The 18,485-nt window shown below is 47.1% G+C and overlaps 1 protein-coding gene across 3 annotated transcripts; it reads right to left on the bottom strand.

The window, feature by feature from the left end:
• Positions 1 to 15: 15 nt before the first annotated feature.
• On the bottom strand, positions 16 to 18,186 carry rock1 (Rho-associated, coiled-coil containing protein kinase 1). Of its 3 annotated transcripts, XM_088397183.1 has the most exons (34): positions 17,313 to 18,186; positions 11,767 to 11,848; positions 10,411 to 10,511; positions 9,985 to 10,122; positions 9,711 to 9,886; positions 9,552 to 9,636; positions 9,347 to 9,491; positions 9,128 to 9,266; positions 8,967 to 9,058; positions 8,475 to 8,634; positions 8,320 to 8,395; positions 8,165 to 8,253; positions 7,993 to 8,041; positions 7,765 to 7,900; positions 7,597 to 7,688; positions 7,278 to 7,524; positions 7,100 to 7,206; positions 6,883 to 7,033; positions 6,654 to 6,814; positions 6,405 to 6,589; positions 6,075 to 6,144; positions 5,901 to 6,004; positions 5,652 to 5,817; positions 5,491 to 5,584; positions 5,331 to 5,419; positions 4,928 to 5,119; positions 4,682 to 4,847; positions 3,592 to 3,662; positions 3,430 to 3,518; positions 3,277 to 3,355; positions 2,881 to 3,139; positions 2,597 to 2,804; positions 2,108 to 2,178; positions 16 to 1,537 (listed from the first exon to the last, which is right to left on the bottom strand). In XM_088397183.1, the coding sequence occupies exons 1-33, from the start codon at positions 17,403 to 17,405 to the stop codon at positions 2,127 to 2,129; spliced, it is 4,143 nt and encodes a 1,380-aa protein (XP_088253309.1). In that variant the 5' UTR covers positions 17,406 to 18,186; the 3' UTR covers positions 16 to 1,537; positions 2,108 to 2,126. The 3 variants fall into 3 exon arrangements, with proteins under 3 accessions (XP_088253309.1, XP_088253308.1, XP_088253310.1); XM_088397182.1 differs by having other exon boundaries at positions 16 to 2,178; XM_088397184.1 differs by lacking the exon at positions 2,108 to 2,178 and having other exon boundaries at positions 17,313 to 18,185.
• Between the last annotated feature and the right edge of the window lie 299 nt (positions 18,187 to 18,485).

Below are 18,485 nucleotides of genomic sequence, written 5' to 3'. Positions count from 1 at the left end.
AGAGAGAGTCTACAGTGAACGATAAAGATATGTTTATTGACATATCCATCAGTGCGGACTCCAATGCAAATAAACCATGCAAGTTATTATCCAAGACCAGAGTATATCAGAGTTCCAGTGCTTTTTTTCTCTTAACTCAACGGGGGGGAAAAAGTTTTTGTTTTTTTTGTAAAAAAAAAAAAAAAATGTATTGCAGAGGGGGGTGTTTGCACTAAATGGGCCTTGGCCACTTTAGCTGTTGACAAACATTTGTTGCGGTACACAATCCCAAAATGTGTCAAATTGAGTATAGGGGGACATTTTTTAAATTCTTATTGTTACTATTATTTTTACATGCCAATTCCATTGCAATATATCCAAAAGAGATCATTAATTTTTTTCTGTAAATCAAAGGTGGGGGAACCCTTTCAGGAAAGACTTTTGAGAGTCTTAAAAAAATTACAATCCTAAAATAAAAGCGCTTATTAATATTTCTGTATTAAAATGTTTAGGGGCCGGATCAAATGTGTGTATGTTGCCCACCCCTGCTCTGCATACTCAAACCAAGTTGCAAAAAAAAAAAAACCACGCATGTATGGCAATTTAATAAAAAAAATGGAAGCGTTATGATTTGTCTGGTTTTGGAAGAAGGAGGAAGAAAAAAACAGATATGGCAGTAAAATCAATATTTAAAGGTTATTAAGGCACTAGGTGGGCGAAATGCTACACCTGTTTAGTCTTCTTCAAATAATTTACAATTCAAACAGTGCAGTTTAACATTTGTTAACTTAATGTTTTTCCTTTTTGAACCATTTAACTAGGAACCAATGTAAGGCAATACATTAAAAAAAAAAAAAACAATACAAGCAAGAAAAATATATATAACACAGGAGACAATGTACCAAATAAACAGAAAAAAAGTGATGGAGGTTTTAGGGACTCCTATATGCCATTACAATGGAAGTTTCCTTTATGGCTTGGGAGCAATAAAAATAATTAGAATAATAATAAAATAATGCATAGATTTAAATGATGATCTTACTCAAAACATCTAATACTCGTGTCCCAATACTCGTTTCCAAACCTGATATCCTGACTTGGAGAGTAATAAGATTTAAAAGAAAAAAAAAAAAGAGAGGGGGGGGGCAGAGCCAGAGAAGATTAGATGAAGGCATCAGTCGCATTTATCCACCAGAAACGAAGGTCTCCTTGCGTTTAAGGATCTTGTCAGGCATTTTTTTTTCTTCTTCTACTTCCCCAGCCCTGAGATACAAGCACTCACGGCACAACTGCAACACCTGGATGACAGTACCTTAAAACTGAACAAAGAGCCCCAAACGATGTCGGATAGAAATCTCCGCGTGTCATCCCCTGCTTTCGGGCGCCATTTTCTTGTGGAAATGTGGTGATGACCATTTGCAGAGTAGGGAGAGAGGTGGCTCCATAACGTCTTTGCTAACATGACTGTCAACATTTTGTCCTCGTTTGAGGATGAACAAAGAGGGGGAAAGTACACAATAGTCCAGGGAAAAACAAGTCCGACGGTCGAGACGGTTAGCTGCAAGAAAGAGCAGAGACAGGTGTCCAGTGAAGGAGACCGAAAAAATTTTTCTTGAGGATGGTTAGTAACCCACACAAGAGGAAAACCCTTCAACAACGTTTTTGTCTTGAGTGTAAACGGTAAAAACAAAAACATTTGATGTGCGCCAGTTAGTCTCGCCGAACAACACCCAGCTGGATTTACACTGATTCAAGTGACCCAAATTGTCTAAATTGAACTTGACACTTGTGGAATTATTTACGTGGACTTTTGGTGATGCACCAGCGTAAACACGGACACGAAACACGGTATGTCACTTGAAATGTACATGGAAATGGAGAAAAAAAAATCTGATATAGGCATTAGATCTGGATTGGTCACTTGGATCTGGAGTGTAACGGCATTAGATCTGGATTGGCCACTTGGATCGGAAGTGTAAATTCAGCCTCAGTGTCGAGAGCAGAAGAATCCCCACGTGTGAGCTGAAGGCGGTAACCGAGCGAGCGACCGACAACGCGGGCACAAACGGCCAGTTAATAATCTTCATAAGAACAATAAATAGACTTTTGAAAACAAACACATGCACACTTTTGCGAAGCGTCTCCTGTCAACAAGTGCTGGATGTTGCGTCGGCCGCGTGGAAGCTGGAGTGCGCTCGGCTACAACACAGGAGGAGACAAGACAGCAAGCAGGTCATGTGACTTGACTCCGGCACCACTCGGTAGCCTCACGCCGGGGCAAGACACGGACGACAGCGGTTGCACATGCTCACTTTCATCACGAAAAGTCTGTGGGCGAGTGTGAAAGGATGTAGCTAAAGCTAGCGCTAAAGCTAGCACAGAGTAAATCGACCGACTCCCCTGCTCGATGTTAAGAGCCAACTTTGAGCCAAAATGCATTTTCGTCAATAGTGGCGTTATTATTGAAATACAAGACTTGAGAAAAATATATGGACTTTTTTCAAACATTTCTTTTGACTAGCCGGCCAACATAGGAGGAAATAAATTGAGCGTGAAAATCATTCGGTAACTCATTGATGGAACACGTTTGGAGGATTCATCTTACGAAAAGTGTTACCTCAGTTTCGCCGAGTTGCTTTTAGGGTTTTTGCGGAAGGACTGGTTGGGTCCAGGCCGAGTAGACATGGAGCGTGGCGACGCCCTGGAAAACGTGCTCGGCGGGGTTTTGGGGATCTTCTTTCCAAGATGGCCGATCCACTTCTTCTGCTCGTCTTGGGTCCGAGCCAGCAGGAGCATGTCGCGGGCCGAGGTCACGTCGTAGTTTACTGCGAAAGCCCAAACGAATTGGGTTGGGCGCCGGACTGCCGCCGAAAAACGTTTACTTGCGCTGGCCGACTTTACCTTTGCAAGGGGCGATGACGTCCTCCTTCTTGTCCAGGTGGTCCTTGTGGCACTTGACGTGGCATCGGCGGCACTCGAGCGCCGGCGGCGGCTTGAAGACGTGCCACAGCGGCTTGGAGCAAGCTTCGCAGTTGGAGGGGAAGTGGTACAGGGTGGGGATGAATTCGTGGCCTTTGTGAGGCAGGCAGTTCTTGTCACCCTGAGGGACCGTCTCCACGTCGGCCTCCTTCCTGCACTCGCCCTCGTTGGCGTAGAGGATCTGAAAGCGGATGGATCACGATGATCACCGTTCTTTCGGTTCCATTTCAATTGGGAGCGGCAATAAATGAATAGCTTTTTTGGGGGGGGGCTGGAAAAAAAGAGAAAACAAAAAGTGGCGGAAAGGGCCCGGAATACCTGGAATATTCTCGGAATCTCTTCAGTCTCGGCTCGGTACACGTCCCCTTGCGTGACCGGTCTCACGTGAAACAGTTTGCTGCAGGCGACAATTTCAACTGGTGACCACCATGAACATTCGGCGTACGTTTGAATACTCGCCAGATGACTTACTCGATATCTAGTACCATGGAAGGGTTGGACTGCTCCTTTTCTTGCTCGTCGTTGTAGAACAAAATCTTTTTGCTGCTCACCACGACGTACTGCAACGACACGGCAATGAGATGGACAAAGACGGCGGCCGGCCTGCAAGTCTCCGGAAACGCCGACGCATACCTGCTTCTTCCAGCCGTATCGCTTGATATTTGTCCGGTTAGGTATAGAGAGCCAGCCCTCCAGTCTGGATTCTGTAAAGCGCAGGTGGGAGAACGTTACACACCAAACGTACGGGCCCGTTCGAGAGCGACGTTGAAGCGGGCCATGCAAAACTTAAGTTGGGTGGAAGCAAAAAAAGGTTAATCAAGTGCCAGCTTTTCACCACTTTAGAGGGCAGTTAAGATATTCCATGCAAGAGAAGACAATAGGGATGTTGTCCCGTGACAAAAGCTACACTGGTTATCACGAGTGACACCGTTTCCCTCCATTGCTCAGGCTGTGAATTGAAAAGGTAACACAATTCCGATGTTTTGCTCGGACCTGCAGCCTAAATGGGAGGTGTATTGTGATGTGAGGGAAGGAAGCGTTCCAGTCCAAGCGGCATTTCTGTTTTGAGCATGCCAACAAAAACCAAAGTGTTAAGTGCTGGGAGAACGCAACGACAACAAAAACGTTAAGGCTCGTGACTCGGCGTACTGGATTGAAAAGAATTCAAAATAATCACTCACAGGAGTCATCCCACTTATTTAAAAAAAAAAATCCTCACTTTTAAAATCAGGTTTCCGTTGGTCTAAAGAGCACTTAAAAAAAAAAAATTAAAAAAAGTAAAGGGCACCACAACACAACAGAACAGAAGCGGTAGCGGCGGCAGCGGCACATACAGGCCAGGCAAAAAATCCGCTCGGTTACTCACAGAGGGAAAGGAATAGAAGTTACAAAGAGAGGAAGAGTGACGACTAGACGTGAAGGAAGGGGGGGGGAAATGGAGAGAGAGAGGGCTTTAACCACAGGCATCGTTTCAAGGAAAACTGATACGGAATCTGTCGGTGCTTTTTACCCGAGCGGGCGGGCGGGCTAGCGGGCGGGGTGGAAAAAAAACACCACACTGGAAAGTTACACGCTGAGGAACTTCACGCGTGATTTCGGTATATTTTCTTCTTGCATCATTTCTCTTTGTGTTTAGGGACTGCCGATTGGGTTTTGGATTTGATTGTTCAATTTTTTGGTCCAAAAAAAAAGCACTGGACTTCCTCCAGCCAGCCGTACTTACCCGCGATGTTGCTGTCCGTCTCGTCTGTCAGCAAGCTGGTGATGCTGGAGTTGTCCATGCGTTGCTGCAGGTCGTTAAGCTTCTCGCGCAGTTGCTCGATGTCGCTCTCCTTGCTGTCCAGCTGCATCTGGAGCTCGTTGCGATACGTGCACTCCTCGGCCAGTTGCTGCGGGGAAGGCGGCGGCGCACTTGAATACAATTGTTTCCCGTCTTTGAGGAAATGCTACAATGCAATTTTGAACTGACTGCCTGCATCTCGCTCAGCTCCTTCTGATACTTGATGGCCATGTGGTTGAACTTCTCCTTCTCCTGGTTGAGCTCCAGCTGCAGCTTGCGGTTCTCCTTCTCCTTCTTGCGCAGGTCGGCCGTGCTGCCCTTCTTCTTCTGGTCCAGCTTCATGTCCTTGCGGTTCATGATCTCTGCCAGCTTGTTTACCGCCTGATGGACAGGTTGGAAATGGCCAAATAAGGCACAATTCAGATTTTTTTTCCCAAATGATCCTAGGTTTGGAGAGGTCCGGGCTAACAATTATAAACGTTAAACCTGATCAATAGTTATGACGCAAATTTGTCTGAGCCGTGGATTTAACATGAATCAATCCATGTGTGCTCCACTAAAAAAAGAAGGGGGGAGGTTCCTCCCTCCTTACCTGGGTCTTGAGAGTCCGCTCTGTGTTGAGGACCTTCTCATAGTTGGCCTTGATTGAATTTGTGATCTCCTCCTTCTGAGCAGCATACTCTGAGAGGGCAAAAGTTTATGCGTTTAAACTTTTTCCATGCACATATACGAAAAAAAATAAATTGGAGTACCTTCCTCCTGAGTGCTAAGCTTTTCGCTCAACTCTGCCTTCTCTCTGGCGAGACTCTCCACATCTTTGGTCAGATTTTGATAGGACTCCTCAAGCTGCAGAGCAACAAAAGAATTGATTGACATCCATACATCTTGCATGAGTCCAAGTCATTATGCTCACTCGTGCAATGGTGGCCTCCTTATCCACGAGTTCCTGCTTGTGCCTGGTGAGGCTCTTTTTGCTTTCTTGGCTGAGCTCAAAGTACTGCTCCTCCTGCAGCGCCCGCGCCAGCTGCTCCGACTCGGCTTTCGTCACCGTCAGATCCAGCTGGGCGGACAGGGACTCCCTTCGGGGGAAAGACGCGACAACAACTTTGCATAAAGAAGCAATTACAACTTTGCCTTTATCTTTGACTTGACGCACGCTTACCTTTCACTGCACAGTTCCTGCACCTTTTTATGAGCTTCTTGTACCTGCCGGTTCCTTTCTTCTATTTCCTCTTTGAGCTCTTTGACCTGAGTTTTGTAAAGCGTCTAAAGGGAAAGGGCAGAAATATCATTAGTCTGAGGTCCCCCCCCCCAAACTAAGGCATCCGATACTTACAGAAAAATACTGTTCGGCCTCGAGCTGGTCCTGAAGTTCCCTCATCTGTCCTTCGTTGCCTCTGTATTGCCTGGCGAACACAGCGAGCAAAGCACTTTTAAGCGCTCGCCACGCACGGGAGGCCGCTCGCTTTCCGAGCTCGGCTAGCAAATGACGGGATTAGCAATCAAGTAACAGCACTCAGATTAAAGTTTAATCCAGGTTGACACTGTCGCCGATCAGCTTTGGCACAGTAAGCCCAAATAATAGCACTTATTAGCAAATAGCAGCTTGACTCGCAAAGAGCATTACGGCCAGGAGAAGAGAACGGCCATCATTTGAGGGACTCACTTTGTCAGCTGCGCAAGTTGAAACTCCAGAGAGCGTTTGCTCTCCAGCGCCGTGTTGATCTCCTGCTTGAGCTGCTTCTCCGAGCACCGGAGCCGATCCACCTCCTGCAGCCGGCCCTTCAGCTCGTTCTGCGCCAGCACCCGCTTGCTGGACTCCTGCTCCGCCTTTATCTTGAGAGTCTTCACCTGAGCGGGAGATGAAATGTTAATAGGAGGCAGGAAGCGGCCGAGACGGCATCGGTCCACTCACGTCGTCCTCCAGCCTTTCCTTCTGCTTCATCAGCTGCTCCATCTTCTGCACCGACTGCTTGAGGTCAAACTCCAGCATGGAGCACTGCTTCTCCACTTCCACCACTCGACTCTCCGCTCGCATCCTCGCCCCGTTCTCCTCCGACATCTTCACTTGAACAGCTGAGGGGGGCGCCGTTGACACAATTACAAACGTTGTCGGTCATATCTCGGAAAGGCGACGTGCGTACCGTTCATGGCGGCCGACTTGGCCTCCTCGATGGACTCGTATTTGTCAGTCAGTTGTGCGCGCGTCACCCGGTGTTCAGTCTGCTCCTGCTCCAGCCGTTGCTGCAGGGTCTTCAGTTTGTAGTTGAGGTCAATCTCCAGGTTGTTCTTATCCTGCACGAGACACAACAAAAAAACGGATAAAGTCTCAATTTCTCCCAATTGGAGGTGCTTGTGTACCTTCTCCAAGTTATTGCTTCTCTCCTGGGCCTGTTTGCGTTCCGCCTCCACCTTGGAGACAGTGAGCTTCAAGTTTTTGTTGTCCTCCTGCAGCCCCAGCATCCTCGCTAAAAGGGGAAACAAGACATCAAGACTAGTCGCGTGTTGGGAATGACGATTGACGGCGTCGGCGGGTTACCCTGCAGCTCGCGGATTTCCTCCGAGTCTTGGCTGTAGTTCCTCCTCTCCGAGTCCAAGGTGCTCTGGAGTAGCAGGAGTTCCTTCTCCAGCTGGGCCTTCTCGCCTTCGGCGGCACGGCTCCGCTCCTGCAGCTCGCGGTTCAAGCTTTCCAGCTGGCTCATGGACTTGGCCACCTCCGTGTGATTCTTGCGCAGCCTCGCCGCCGTGTCCGATTCGGCGCGCAGGAGGTCGTTGGCCTCCTCCAGCTGACACCGGAGGGAGCGACCATATTTAATAGTCCTTTTTGAGCACGCAAAGAGCAGGAAAAGCACGCTTACCTGATTCTGAAGCTGAGCAATCTTATCGTTGGAGGCCTGCGAATTCTGGCTGATCTTCCTCATGTCTTCAAGTTGTTCCTTCAGAGTCGACACTGCGAGGAAAACATGTGAAATCACCGACGGGCATTACAACAGCACTTTTTTTTTTTCCCCCCTCCAAGTCCTCACCCTCATTCTCCAAATTGCGTCGCTTCTCTCCCTCCTGGTCGGCTTTTCTTTGGTACTCTGTAAATCTGTGCTGCATCATGATCTTATCCTTCTCCAGCAGGGACATGCTGGCCTCCACGCTTTTCCTCAAGTTGGCCTGCAGAAGACCAAATTTAAAAAAAAGCACCGTTACAAAAATTTATTCTCGATAGCATGCCGATGTGAAGAGACAACACAGTGGGATTTCACCTCCTCGTCCAGCTCTTTCATGATCTTCTCAATCTTGGTACTTGAGGTCCTGATGGAGAGATCAGAAGGCGGCATTGTATTGACATTTTGATGAACGCAGCGGCACTACTTTTTTTGTCATAACACACGACTGCGTGCCACAGCAGCTCTGTCCCCAACGTGATGGCGTTACCTGCATTTCTGCTCCAACTCATCCTTCAGCTGCATCTCACTGTGGAGCTGCTCCTCCAGCTGGTAGACTCTTTTCTGCAGATTCTCCAACTAAACGGAAAAACCGACGTCATGGAACGGTGAGAAGTCCCGAGCACAGACGCGAGCGACACTCACGTGACTTCTGTCCTCCTTTGTGGAGCTGCTACGTTTGTCGCTTGTCTTTGAGGCACACGTGGAGCTGCGCAAGGGACTGCAAAGCAAAAGTACGGATGATCAGAATTGCTAGACGTTCAGACTTTTGAATTCATTCAAAGCGGGGAAACTCCTACTGCTGATTGCTGTAGTAAGTGAAGCCCACAAAGGGAAGCTGGTTGCCCACAAAGGCCTTTGGTATGGGAAAAGTCTCTTCTTCGCCGCGGTCCTCTTCTATGTCATCAAAGTTACTGGTGTCCACGTCACTGCTCAACTCGGGCACCACTGGGGCAGCCGCTAAAAAGACACAAGCGTTAGTTACCACGCTGGCTTTACAGTAAAGGCAATTAAAAAAATAATTGTTGTTATGCCAGAATTATTGACACTGTTGCGCTAGTTTAGCTCATTTGAAAATCCAGTTGAGTCCAGTGGCGCCGGTCAGCGGCAAAGCGCTGACTTAGGCTGAGTCAAGAATTAAATATAAACCCAGTTAAGAGCGGACTACAGCTGCGGGATTTGCCACGGGTCTAATCTCCGAGCACTGACGTTGCCGTTTATTGACCTGGACGCTGTCAATGATCAGTCTGAAGAGCAACGTGACGCGCTAATCATAGTGCTGGCTCTCTCACTGTCTCTGATGTTCTCCCACGTCCACTGATCATTCTTGAAGAAAGGGTGCCTCTTGATCTCATCCACACCGTTCCGGCCCAGGCGGACCTCCCTGTTGGCGGGAAAACATTGCTCGGTCCCAATTTGACTGAACGATATTTCGATTTTTCACGTGGGTCACCTGTCGGTCAGGAAGGCACATATGAGGTTCTTGGCGTCGTTGGAGATGTCGCTGTCGTCTGGGAAAGTCAGCGCGTTTTTGTGGTTCATTATTTTGCTGTAGGTGCCCACCAGCGAGTCGGCGTAGAACGGCGTATCGCCTGAAAGAGCAAATTTGCCAAATGACGGTACGTTGGCGCCACCGAGGAGGGCGGCCGTGACGTGCCACTGACTCACTCACCAACGAGCATTTCATACAGAAAGACTCCCACCGACCACCAGTCGCACTCCCTGCCGTAGTAGCCGTCTCCTCCCTGGGATTTCAGTACCTCGGGCGAAATGTAGTCCGGCGTTCCCACCGCCGTGTCGCATCGTACCATGCCGTCCTAAAAGAGCAGGCGTGAACATCTTGCTGTGCAAAATCAACACCGTTCCGTCCGACAAACCTTGTTCATTTTCATGCAGGTGCCAAAATCTGCCAGTTTCAAGTGGCCCGCTTTGTCCAGCAACATGTTGTCGGGCTTCACGTCCCTGCGAAGCAAGCCAAATGGGACGGTGAATGAACGCTATGCCGGACACCGGTTGAGCACTGCCGGAGATGATACCTATGAATGAAGCCCATGGCGTGGATGCCGTCCAGCGCCAGCACCACCTCGGCCGTATAAAATCGAGCCCACTTCTCCGGGACGTCGTAATTGCTCATCAGGTTGACCAAGTCGCCGCCGGGCATGTATTCCATCACCATGTAGAGGTAGCGGTCGTCTTGGAATGCAAAGAAAAGCTGAGGGTGGGATGAGAGGAGAGGAACGAGAGAAGGCAGAAGTATGTTAGCCAGCCTGCAAAGATGGTGTTGGGGCGGGGACGGACGGACGGACGGACCTGCACCACCCAGGAGCTGTTGGCAAAGGCCATGATGTCCCTCTCCTCCCAAAAGAAAGCCGAGTCTGACCTTTTGATCATCTCAAACTTGCTCAGTAACTTCATGGCGTAGACTTTGCACGTGGCTTTGTGCCTCACCTGATGAAAACACAAGGTTAGTCACTCAAAAACAGCAAATAATAATAAAGAAAATAGATCAGAATAAAATATAAAACGACCTTTTCAGTGAAACCTCCATTTTTTTCTTTATTTCTCTCGTTTACATTTTTCTTACATTTCTCAACAGATTCAGACCGTTCCAACCTCAAAATGTTCAGCTCATTCAGAACGTCCCATTGCACATATTTCATACAACACAGTTTCTAATCAATTAAGATACGTCACAAGACCATGCCAACGTTTTGAGGTTGAAGGGTGTAAACTTACCAGCTGCACCTCCCCAAATGCGCCTCTCCCTATGACTTTGACCACCTCATAGTCTTCGGCTTTCATCCGCAGGTCACGGATTTTACTTATGGTATCCTTATCTGAGGGGAAGAAAAAAAAAAAAAAAAGATAAGAAAAGCATTTTCAAGATGAGCATTTTTATTGATTACATTAAGCTGGTGTGCTCTGTCCATTACACAAAAATACAAAATGTCTCTTTTTTTTTACATTTTAAAGAAATGTTGTCATTTAATAAATAGCAGCCATGAGGGGAACACCACAAGCATAGCTCTGGATATTTTTTGGGGGGTAACATCCGAGAATATGGCCTTTGTTGAAATGCGCAAATTTGGCTCAATGGTCGGTATGCACGCTCGCTCTCCTTAAAAGGAAGCCAAGTTGCCAAGTTGGTTGAAGAATGGCCAATTTTAGGTCCGGTAATGGGAACTGGCATGGCAAGGCATCCAAATTAAACACGCATAAAAGTCTGGGCTGTTGCACAAAAATATTTTGGAATGAGTCATTTCCCACCATTGGTGAAATCCCAGCAGGTGCTGCTGTTGCAACTATGCGTTACAGGAAATACATTTGACTGTGCACAAGCAAGCGAGCGAATGGAGCTAATGTGATCAGTGGGGAAAGAACGGGAAGAGAATTAATAGAAGACAGCCCCTCAGGCGACGCAAGGCGCACCAACCGGCCGGCCGGCGCATTAGTCCATATCCGTCAATGATGTCACTCTACTCGGATGCATACTACAGTGCTGGCGCAAAAAAAAAAAAAAATTGAAGGGATGACTAATGACAGTTCTTGCCTAAGGCTTTGGAGAAACTTGGCTTGAAATTCAAATAGGAAACATCCAATCGCTCTGTGCCTGATCAAATGTTTAAAGGCTGCAGTGGCCGGAATGGCCTTCACAATCAGGATGTGTTTTTCTGCGTGTCCTCCAGTTGGGAATTGGAGGTTCATCTAAGCCTGTCAATGTGTTTAATGTGTACATGTTTTTGTTTTTAACAGGAGGAGCGGCCATGTTATCCAAAGTTACATTGAACAATGGATTACAAATGGTACAGTAAAGAATGGAATTTTGTGATAACATGCTAAGAATGAAGCAATTCACCAAAGGTTGCTAATATGCTATCAAATGACCTCCTCATGTAACGATGGCATCAAAACTAAAAAGCAAGCGATGGGCATCATGTAGGTCGGCAGGAATTTACAAAAGCCCCTTTGTTAAGTACACTAAGCAGCAGACACCTATTGTGTCCAATCCTGCATAGAGGCGGTGACCCCAAAAGAACGCATCACACACGTAGGGGGCGGGGCCTGTTGGATGGGAGATGGAAGACTACTCACATCTATTCAAGAAGTTGTCAATGCTCTTGTTTTTCCTCAGGGCAGGAAAGTCCAGGTCGTACACCAGAGCATCAAGGCCGTCCTGTGAGGAGAAAGAAGAGGAGGAGGTTTATGTGCATGAAAACGTCTCTCTCTCTCAATACTTCATACTGCTGGCCCGCAAAAAAAAAAAAAAAAAAAAAATCACAAAATGCATGAAAAATCTAGCTTCACTTCTCATGGTGGTTTCTAATTCAAGCATGTGAAGCAACTAAGTAGCTTTTGATGAGTGAGGGGCGGAGCAGGGTGGTGCTAGCAAAAGCGGCTTCAACCGCCGAGCAGTTTCCTGAACGTTGCACAGATTTGCCTGATTGTGTCACTGCGAGGAGTTTATTTTTATTTCTCTTCAACTCTGTGACAGCCATATGATCCCCGTCTCAGACGAACATAAATGTCAGCGGCGGGATTTAGTCTAATCTGCCATAATCCAGAATGTCTAAAAACAAAATAAGCACACAAACGTTCAAGCGATTCATACTCGGTCAGCGTTGCCACAAAAGTGAGAATTTATGTTTTGCTCAAATGATGCACACATTTACAAATGGCTTTTCTAAACTGTTAAGAGATTGCTTGAGCGCTGCTGACACATTGGGGGCTCAGACAAAACAAGGAAGCCACTTAAATAGTGTTGCTGCTGCGGCTGCTCCTGCTTGGAGCTCAGCACAGGAGATCAGGGCCATGCACACAAACCGGGAGACAAAACACTTGGGCCATAAGAGCCCAAGCATGTTTGCCACATGACGCATTGGATCATGTGTTGTTCCTTTCATTCTGCGTGATTCCAACCATGACGTTCCAAACACACAGCGGTGGTGCACAAGGGCAAAAACACAACTCTGCCACTGTCCTAACCGTGTTTACGTTGTGCTGTAAAACCACGAGAGAGCAAAAGGATAAAAGGGTGCCTTGTTGTAGACCAGAAGCTATTCTGCCAGTCTACACAGAAGTCCCCCATGCAAAAAAAAAAATAGGTGGAGAGAACCAAGTCCTTCAGGACCCTAATCACAAGGCTCTGTACTCAGCAGAGTTATGTTTGCATAACTTCCTGCCGCAAAGAACTCTGGACAGCCACAGTAACATTCCATAACAGGACTGTACACGTCAGAGAAGCTATTTTAGGTATGCGGCCAAACAAGTTCTCCATGAAAAAAGTGAAGGAAGGAGAGAAGAAGAAGAAAAAGAAGGGGGGGGGGGACGTCCATCCCGTTGAGTAGAATCACATACAGCCAGGCTTGTTTTCACAGCGCGCCGCCGCGCCAGCGCTTAAAATGCTGTGACGGAAAAGAGGAGGGAGGGAGGGAGGGAGGTCTGCGCATGTGCTCCAGTGGGAGAACAAATGAAGGAAAAAACAAAGAAAATCACAAGCAGGCCACTGAAACGCCGACGTGACGAAAGAAGCCAGGTAGAGGCCTCACAAGCAGTGAATGAAAACAACCGCAACAAATGGGGAGCCAAAGTTGGACACAAGTTCTGCAGGTCAGGCCAGTGGAGCAAAAAAGGAATTTTAGTCAGCTCAGCATTTCAAACGTGATTTTAATACAAAATTCATGAGGGCACCACTAGATTTGCTTTCTATGAAGAGTGCCCTTAGAAAGTTCCCAAGCTAAGCTAAATGCTAATAAAGCCTGCGTTTCTTTGGTGTCTTCCAAAAGATTGGCAAAAAAGCGAGCTTGGACGACCAACTAAATAAAGATGATGTTCTGGTGGCCATGACAGCTTTATGCCCCCCCCACCCAAGTGGTTATGAGTGAACTACACAACAATCTGAGTAAACACAAGACCCACCACGATGCAATCTGCGTTGGGATTCAGGGGGATTACACTCGGGGAAATCGCCAGTCCATTAAGTCGGGGGGAAAAAAAAAAAAAAAAAAAAAAGGCCAGCTCAGTCTCCAAATATTGACTGTACTTGTCTGCCAACATACACACCTTGAAAATGAAGGCTGGCTGGTCATTAAGCGCTATAGGAGCCTGATAAGGAGTCGTTTATTGGCGAGGCGTGATACAGGAGTGGCAACTTTGAACGCTAAAAGCCATCTAAGGTCCAAAATGCTTATGAGCTTTTACGGTGGGGAAATAAAATCAGCGGCGACACATATCGGGAACAAGCAGCGCCCGAGACGTCTTGTGAGATGATCAGAAAGGAGCCAGAAAAAAATGAAAATATAAGCGCCGAGCGCAGCATTAAGCGGTTGACATTACATATGGTAATTATTTCTTTTAAGCTTCCCGAGAGAGGAATTTTCACGCGACGCAAGCTCTTTTCCAGACGTTTCAACTTTTCCAAAGGGAGACTCAGCAGCCACATCATCCCCGTCCCGTCCCGCATGCCAGCAGCAGGCATGCGGCGGACCCGACGTGTCACTTCCCTTTTCTGCCACCTCTTGGAGACAATATGCTTTCCACATGTGAGCCATTGTGCAGACTGTCTCGAGATCAACGAAGCACGTGAAGCCAAAACGTAAGAAATCCCAGAAAGAAAAAAAATCTCGCATGGTAAAATTGCCAAAGCTGGGAGCGTACATAACAACAAGTGACAGGAAATCCTGCTTGCCTAGAAAGACTGCATGGCTTACAAGTTTGGCGGTGGATAGTGACAGCCAACCTCGAGGTGGCAAAAACGGGGGCACTGGGCAAGTTCCCAGCCAGAGAGAATCGCTGTCACAAACGTTTACGCATCAAAATGTAATGCGTGCGCTACGTTCTCACGTAACCATGTCACAACCAGGAGTCGTTTGCTTTTCAAATCATTTGTACTTTTTTGCGCTCTATCATCGGAGTTGACCGTGTCAGTCCGGAAGAATTGTTAAGCTGGTCTCAGTATGCATTCCTGCACATCATGGGCCAGTGGAGGGAATGCAAAGCTAAAATAGCTCGGCCGATTGTTTTTTTCCCAGGCCTGAACAGCTGAGGGGTGCGGAACCTGAAGTGAAAACGGGGCAGATCCACTTTCCGCTTGGAGAGGAGATGAATTGTTCTTGCTGAGGGATTTTTTTTTTTTTTCCCTCGCTTCAGTGAAGTATGAAAATGACTCAAACGTGGCCACAATCTGACATCTGTAACCTGGTTCGTTATTAGCTGGCTTATCAGCGCGGACAACACCTAGCTGGAAAAAAAAGGTTGTTCAAATACGGGAAGGCGCTGTGAAATGCAACTCGTGTACAGCCACGCGAGTACAGAGGTTAGGGGAGGTCATTTCAGTTGATTCAAACTTTGCACATTTAGCATGTGACTAAAAAAGTTAGCCTTTCCTGAGCATGCTGAAAATAGAAGCCCGCAAAATCATTAGCAATGCTAGCGTGCGCTCGCTCAGACAGGTGGAGAGAGGAAGAGCGTTTCGATGCCAACGAGTTAACTTGTGCTTGCAAAGGATGTGGGAGAGGTTTCTTACTCGATAATTTCCGCTGCGAATCGAAGTGCAGCCAGCCTGTCAACTCAGTTTGATGACTTTCTTGAAAAACACGAATGTCCATGAATAAATGCGGTCCAGCAGCTAATATAAATTGCTCACATTACGCACATGTCGAACCAGTTTTAATATGAGGCGGTTCAATCAACACAAAAGACATTCGCCGACGGCACATGACTGAATTAGCATGTCACGAAGAGCCATCCTCCTGTATTGTTCCAATACGGGCACCGACAGGTCCCTCTCTGGGCCACAAGTCAGCCCTCCAGCATTTTTTGGGCATAATGCAGTTTGAGATCAATGGAAAACATGTCCTCCTTGTCATAAATCATAATATTCTAATGTTCCAAAAGATCAACACACTCCACCCAAAGAGTGCAACACAGTTGCTTTATCAAACTGCTATTTAGTGGCAGATTGGAATAGATGGTAAATATAAACGGATGAACAGAGCACAAAAAAAAAAAGTCTCCAGATAATCTCAATATTACCCTCAGATTGAACCGGTTCAAAGGCCTGACGTTCACTTTGAGAGCTATCAGCTGTTGGCAAAAGCAACAAAGTGGACAATGCTCCGAGCCCCAATGTCAGGGAGCTCCCACATCACAATGTCAGGAATTCTGTCCATTGCGATCCCTCTTTTCGGAGCCTGCCTGGAACATGATTGAGGACGGGGGGGCCCGCCTATCCAGATAAGACCCTCTTCCATCCACACGAGGTTTATTTAGGGGTTTAGGAGATAAAGGCTGACAATGTTGGAACACGGGCCTGAGCTGTAAGGCTCGAGACAAATGACAGCGGGGGGGGGGGGGGGGGCTACGCTACTCACAAAGACACTCAAGGTACAGAAAGTGAGCGCCATTGAGTATTCTGGTGGAAGCTATTACTCATAAGCTCGCACGCTTGGCTGCTTTATGAGCCTTCAGAAACATGAGTCTTCAGCTCACATAATTTTGGTTTATGGCTAAGAGAGCTGGAGCACACACCCTGCTACCTCGGAGCAGCCTGCCTTGTCTCAACCATCGCGCGGCCGAACGGCTTTGGGACACACCGAGGGAACTCGGGGGGCCGGTCCGAAGACAAGAGCTTATTTGATTAGGATGGAATTTTATTAAACGGTGGGCGGGGTCGCGCGGCCGCTCGGCAAAAGGCCTCCATTCATCGATCAAGGCAGATTGCGGAGAGGGGGTGAAAAAAAAAAAGGAGGGGGGGGGGGACAACAAGCTTGTGTGCAAAGCTGCCAGCGGGAGCAGTCCCCGCGGCTAGGGTGCATTTAAAACGCAATGTGCACACTTTTAAGTGGCTTTAATTGGCTGTCTGCAACAAGATGGGAGGTCACAGACCAAGTGGCTTTTATTTGCGTGATGTACAGTAAGAAATGCAGGAGGGGGATTAGTATGCAACAAGTGCTACTTTTTAAACTAATGCATTGTCAAGTATCAGTACTCCATATTGCAAAGCACTCAAATGTAAATACTTAGCAAAAAACCACGCTGGAGTCCCCCATGGCTCTTTCATCTTTTGAAACTTCAGGCGTGAGGAACTCGTAAAACTATATTCTAAGGATACTAAAACATAAGATTGATTTTGTACTGGATCTCGTTTGATTGTGTAGATGAGCCTAATATAGTAGTCGCTCAAGTATGTAAACACATTTAAGGAGACTCACTAACAAGCCTGCCACCCACCCAGATGTCAAAGGTTGTTAGGTGTGCTGGTCATGACGTCACAAACCACTATGAGTTGGTTGTGATTTGTTATTCAATGAATAGTAGATGTTCCTCTCTAGTCGTAACATGGTCAGCACGGTCTAAAATGTATTTAAGGCTTAGTTTTGCAACACAATCTGTCTATTGATTCAACTTAACGGAAACATTTCTCCCAAAGTAGCAACTTGTTTGTTTTCTTATTAAAATGAGCAAAAGGGCCAAATAGACGTTAGGTTTCAATCGTATAGAATAAAACGCTCACGTTCAGAGAGAAAGTGAGGTACTCATTTTTTCTGTCAGAGCTGAAGGAGACTTTTTCGAAAAGAATTTTGAGCTGAAGCCCGAATGGCTGCCTCGCTGCTTAGCCAGTTAGCAGGCTCCAAACTTACCAGAAGACAATCGGTGTTGATCTCCGACTTGGGGTCCTTCAACATGGCGTCGATTTTTCCAAACCGAGCCTCCATACTTTCCCCGGAAGACATTTTTAGCGTGAATTTAAGTTCGCCCTCGTGTCTTGCTTTGAAGGGAACAAAAAAGGGAGGCAAACGGAATGGCTAGCTAGCGTTAACCGCCAGCGGTAGCTCGCTAGCTAGCTAGCCCGATGTTCGTTTGTTGTTTTTTTCCCCTTTCTTCGTGGGAACTTTTAAAGACAATACATCGTTCTCCTCGAGCTTGCACACGAGATAAAACGTTGTAGGTTCCGCTGGATGTACAAAAGCCACATCTTCAGTTATTATACAGTTTAGTATAGTCCCTCTCCAAATGTGTCTGGCAAACAACTTTCAGGGGCAACGCGACGGCGGAAGATTAGTCAGCCTCCGCGCAGGATGCCCGCAGCGGAGAAGGGCTTCAAACGTCGCTGCATCCGAACAACAACAAAAATGCATTTAAAACATCGGCCGAGTTAGTCCGGGCCCGTTCCCATGTCCTCGCAAAAGAGGGCGACAAAAAACTATCGTGACAGCTCAAAAAAAGAAGTGGTGGGGAACGGGAGGGGAAAAAAAACTTCTGCTTCTTTCCAAATTTCAAGCAAGTCTTTTTATCGGTAAAAATCCTTCCGCCGCCGTCGCTGTCACCGATTGTCAACCGTGTCCGGGTCCCACCGACGTGATTTCTCCGATCCGGCTCGCACAAGCAGAGGATTTCGGGGTGTTTTTAGTCACCGATGTGTGGAAAGCAACAGACGATGCCCCGATTTTGTTCCGCAGGCTGGCCAACATGTCCGCCTTCCTGTTCAAACACTCCGGAGAGGAGCCACTTCAAAATGTCAACAAGTGCGCATGCGCCTTACGCAGGCAGGCGCACTGGAGTGCCCATGCTGAGGCTGCCGTCAATAGGCAACACGTTGCTGCCACCCTGCCGCTGTTTATTGGGAGACAAAAACAAGGATCTGCAAATATATACATATATTTTTTTTAAGACAATTGACATTTACAATAACAATCAGCATAACCTTATCGTATGTGAATATTCTCATTCATACGTCACGAATGGTCAATTTACAAATATTCTAATAAGACTGGACTTTTTATCGTATTGTTAAAATCGTATTAACATTTAAC

This window comes from Syngnathus floridae, chromosome 14 (genome assembly GCF_059516105.1).
Source record: "Syngnathus floridae isolate MCC-2025c chromosome 14, RoL_Sflo_1.0, whole genome shotgun sequence".
Taxonomy (NCBI): Eukaryota; Metazoa; Chordata; class Actinopteri; order Syngnathiformes; family Syngnathidae; genus Syngnathus; species Syngnathus floridae.
This window is presented reverse-complemented; position numbering and strand designations above follow the sequence as displayed.